At 32.5% G+C, this 5,077-nt stretch overlaps 1 protein-coding gene across 2 annotated transcripts in view; it reads right to left on the bottom strand.

The window, feature by feature from the left end:
- The window catches only part of LOC119638587 (transcription factor GAGA), a 117,344-nt gene extending 113,250 nt beyond the window's left edge, over positions 1-4,094 (bottom strand). For both annotated transcript variants that reach the window (XM_038035454.1, XM_038035455.1), the window contains exons 1-2: positions 3,722-4,094; positions 3,425-3,589 (exon numbers count right to left, since the gene is read on the bottom strand). In XM_038035454.1, the coding sequence (XP_037891382.1) occupies positions 3,425-3,589; positions 3,722-3,868 (312 nt within the window). In that variant the 5' untranslated portion in view covers positions 3,869-4,094. The remainder of the gene's footprint in view (positions 1-3,424; positions 3,590-3,721) is intronic.
- Positions 4,095-5,077: the final 983 nt, after the last annotated feature.

Here is a 5,077-nt window from a genome sequence, read left to right as displayed (position 1 = left end):
ACAAATTCATAAAAGCTATAAAATCATGAAAGCTATAAACTCGTTAAGGTTGCGAGCTATGCGGACTTGAAAGCTTGGAAAGCTTAAAAGCTGCGAGAGCTTGAAAACAACGACTTGAAAAGGTATAAAATCATGAAAGCTGTAAACTCGCTAAAGAAGCTTAAAACTATAATAACTCAAAAAGCTTAAAACTATAACAACTTTGAACCGTAAAAGCTATAAAGCAGCAGAAGTTGAAAAGCATTAGCTGTAAGAGCTTGAAAGATTTAAAAACTTGAAATCCGCAGAACAATGAAAGATGATAAGGTGAAAAGTTAATAATGCTTAAGAGATCTACAAGTTTCTAAGAAGAACCTTATAAGTAAGCGATCAAAACTTGACAGGTGTAAAAGCTTGAAGGGCTCTATATTTTTGCTGTAGCTAACCTGCAAGTCAAGCCATTTGTGAAACTCTGTTCTCATGTACTGAACATATTGGCTGACATTTTCATTAATTAGGCATCTCTAGGCATTTGTTTTTTGGTAAATTACCAATAACCTATGAAGAGAGAGGGAGCACATATGTGAGTTAGAAAGTCATTTTAAGCACAGGGAACACTGAAGCGCTTAGTTTTTTATTATCATTTCCAATTAAACACATAACAGTGAGTTAAGATGGAAAAAAAGAAGAAGAAAATAATAAAAAATAGATAGAATGCAAAAATAAATTTATTTAAAGGTGGACCATAGGAAAACAACTGAAAGGGATGGCGAACAAGCAGAAGAATAGACAGCACGGTCACTGTTCCGGCAAAAGTGTAAGAGAAAAATTGAAAAAAAAACAGTATTTAGTAAAGGAGACAGTGTAGCCTCTTCTAAAAACACGCTTCATATAAAACCCACCTGTCAGAAGAAGCATAGTAAGGCATTAATATCTTTAGACTAAAATTAAATTTAATTTTAAATTAAATTGAAATTAAGTCCTTAAGACATCAAACTATTCATTACTCCAGAAAATAGCTATGTGTTTCATATTGAGATCTCGCTTAGATATCATTGAACACAAACTCTTTTCTTCCGTTTCATCGCAATCTCATAAAATCTCTCAGGTTATGCGTGGAATTTTAAGCAAATTATTATTAACGGATCAAATATTTGATCGCTTCTTAAGAAAGAGATAAAATATTTTTTTAACTACCTAATATGGCCGACCGACTATCGCAACTAATCCGAAGAGTACGTTCTATAGACTATCAAATGCTATAACGTATGCATTAAAAGTACTAAAGTACTATAAAACTCTACAAAATAGTTTTAACATAAACCTTTCATTGCTCTTAGCGAAGCCAACAACCATTTTGATATTAATTAACGCATCAAAGATGGCAATTACTTTTAAAGGTTCGTGCTTAAGGTTTAATAAACTGAATTAAAAAAGTTGAGATAAGGCAAAAAAATTCATTCACACATCTACACGCATATATATACATTCATACATATGTATATGCATCTTAACAATTTGGATATTGTCTCTTAAAATTAAGCAATTCTTAGATAACAACATATCCTTTAATATTATGTAAAACATTTAATTAATGATAAATAACATAAATACGTAAAATATTTCTATTGCCTTTAAAACGAATTTTGAGATCATTTTTCAGTTGAAACAAGCGGATAAATAAATAAATAAAGATTGTCTTACTTTTTATTATATACGCCATGCATGCTGTCTCTCTACTATCAACTATCTTTAAGATAAATCTGCGCAAATTTATCTTGCGGCTTACAACAAGCAAAGATCCTTTTCAAACATCGAATTTAGAATATGTATATACAAATGTGACTTAGCGTAAGATTTTGAATGAACTTTGAATTGTTGTTGATTGAAACTTGTACGTTCGCAAAAATGGAAGGGAAAAAGTCCAAGGTTAAGATGTGCCTTATTAGTCGATTGCTACGGACCCTCACAATCTACCATTATATCAGTTCAGTGTAAGTCCGATTCACAATTGAAATTATAAAACAACAGTCGAGGGAGGAGAGCTGGTCATTATTTGCCTGCGATAAGCTCAAAATATACAAAATCTAACTATAACTAGAAACTGAGAAAAAAAGCTTTCCTTGAGGTTAGCTAATAAAATGCCATCACAACTGGCACGCCCATATTGAATTAAATAATTTGAAATGACAATATTTTGTTATAATATGCGAAAGCGAGAAATGTAATTCTGATTTGCTATAACTTGCAACGATGGCGGCATTGGATGTTACATATTAAATGTTTTCGTAAATTCACAATAGCCAGAAAGGCTTGAGGCAAGCAGGCTCTTAGGGCCCATCTTTTATTATACCAATCCCTTTTTTCAATCAATTCGAATAAGTCTATCCACCTGTCAAATACATCCTGTGCCTATCTCTTGTTTTACTTATTTGTGTATTCAACCTATGTCTAGAGGATACAGTTTTCAAGGCATATACAGCTTACAGGCTAAGGTATGGAAAATATTACGCGTTCCCAAATAAGACGATATTTTGAAAAAGTCGTTATGTGAGAAACGTTAACATTTCTACAAAATAAAGTCGATGAAATGTAAGCATTATTTCGGGACACTAACTGAAAATGAAAAGTTTGAGTTGATCGGGATTGCTTTTTGGAACTCCTCACAAGAAGACAAGCTCCCGTAAGCCAACAGAACTCAAATTTTATAATGGGAGGTTAATGCAGAAAATCGCTTACATTTGAACGTCATTACTATGTATCCCAGATACCAATTCGCCACACACCCATTCCGCTTATATTATATAACAACAAGATATATGTTTTTATAGTATTTTCTGGCGGCAATAAGTAACGAATCAGAACACCTTTCATAAGCTTATTAAATGTGTAGGATATCAGTTTACGGTTTGGGAGGGCCCTCGCTCCTCCTACATAGTAGCTAAGGAAAACTAAAGCTGATCAGGGTACTTTTTCAAGTTTTATGAAGAAAATTAGCAAGAAAGGTATTTAATGGTCGACCTTATTTATGCTTATCTATAAGATGTTTACATGTTTTTCATATTGGAATGAAAAGCAGAAAAACGAATACACAATGCAAAGGACGACAAAAGAAGGAAGACAAGTTTTAATTGTTGCTGAGCTTACTAACGATTCCTATATTCTTGTGCTTTTCCTTTCTGAGAGGGTATCCGGTTGTACCTTAGTATATTTTAAAAGCAATTAAGAAAATATTTGCAGAGCTTCAGTTTTTTATGTCAATTTTTCGCAAGTGACAAACGGACAGTAGACATTTATAGACACCTGTATGTCCAACTAACTCAACCATCCTTTAAAAAGTGTGTTAATGTGTACCTTTGAAAGTCTTGAAACGTTATATGACAACATTATTTATAATGCACAGAGAAGAGCATTGCTTTTGTAATTAACTCATCGGCTCACTCACCTGTAGTTCGGATTCGGTGACATCAATTTCACCGCGATAAACAAAATCAATAATTGTTTTTAAATCTGTAAATATAATATCGCCCGGTAATATAATCGTTGGATGTTTACAAGGATTTTCCAGCAATAATTTTTGAAAATATGAAGAGCACGCGGAGAGTACAACCTATGAGATGAGATAATATTCGAGAGAAAATATTTATTTATTGATTTGGTCTTTTTTTGTTTTTTTTTTTTTTTTTTTTTTTTTTTTTTGTGTCTTCGCAACAACAACAATCATGGAATTAATAGATATTACCTTGTGGGCTTTCAGGGAACCATGTTCACAGGAAAGCGTTACATCCACAAATGATAAATCTTCACGCAATTGCTGGAACACCGAAGTCATGGTGTTTTGATAGTTGTTCCAGCGTAAACTAAAATACTGATGACTTCTTTGAGCCATTTTGCTGATATTTTGTTCAAATTTTTGCTTCTCTTTCAATAATCGTTGTTGTGTAACCACCTCCTCCTACTAACAGGTTTCTGATTATATTCTGTTCTAGCTGATGATAATCAAAATACGAATTGTGTCGTCTGACGTCTCTGAAGGAAATTTCATGCAAAAGAAGCTTTTATTCTTCTTCTTATTGTTCTTCTTCTTTTTTTTTTGCTTTTCTTTTTTGTTTAAATTAGAAATTTCTTTAACGTTGCGCGATCTATAAAAGAATAAGAAGAAATAAATAATCAGTTAAGAGAGAAGTGTTTAGAAAGGATAACTAATCGTGTAGACGACTTGTTATCCATCCATCCATCCATCCATCGACCAGTTCAATAGATATAAAGCCATGAAACGAAATCAACTACTGCATCATAAAATGCTTGTTCTTCTTTACCAACCAGCATAATATTATTATATGAAAAGTGAACGAATTTTTGGAAAGATATTTTGTGTGTGTGTATGTGTATGTTTGTATGTTTGTATGTTTGTATTTCTAAATATACCTTGCCTCACCTTGCCGCCGTTTACCGTCAACGGTTTCATTAGTTAGTTACCTTACGACACATAAGTTCTCTTCTCGTTTATACATACACACACCACAATATCGCTTATACGTGAAGGTAATGCACTTTAAATGTTAGCAGACATAGACGGACAGACACATTATCGGTCCTTTTATGAAAAGAAAACAACAAAACAACAGAAACTTGTTTTCTAGAAGAATATATTGTTTTTATTTTAAAACAAAAAACGTAAAAACAAAAAGCGAATACATAAACAAACAATGGCACCAACATCTCTTGTCTTTAAGTAAATTCATATTATGCAGCGTGTCTGTTACAGCCAAACGTAAGAACAACAGGAAAGTAACAAACCGAACAGAAATATCGGCAGCCATAGCAAGTATAGCTGACTACTGCTGGTAAGGAATGGCTTCTTAAGCTACATAATGTACACGTACATAAGCATTTATGTTTATATGCATTTATGTATGTATGTATGTATGTATGTATGTATGTATGTACTTACATATCTGTGTATGTTTGTTTCGTATGTAAGTATGTAAGTATGTGTAGACGTATGTATGTATACGTGCATATGCATGTATGTATGTATGCATGTATATATGTATATATGTATTAATATATATGTCTGTATGCAATGAATAAAATG

The sequence above is a fragment of the Glossina fuscipes genome, unplaced genomic scaffold, assembly GCF_014805625.2.
Source record: "Glossina fuscipes isolate IAEA_lab_2018 unplaced genomic scaffold, Yale_Gfus_2 91, whole genome shotgun sequence".
Classification (NCBI taxonomy): Eukaryota; Metazoa; Arthropoda; class Insecta; order Diptera; family Glossinidae; genus Glossina; species Glossina fuscipes.
The sequence above is the reverse complement of the archived record's forward strand: the minus strand, read 5'-3'. Positions and strand labels throughout refer to the sequence as shown.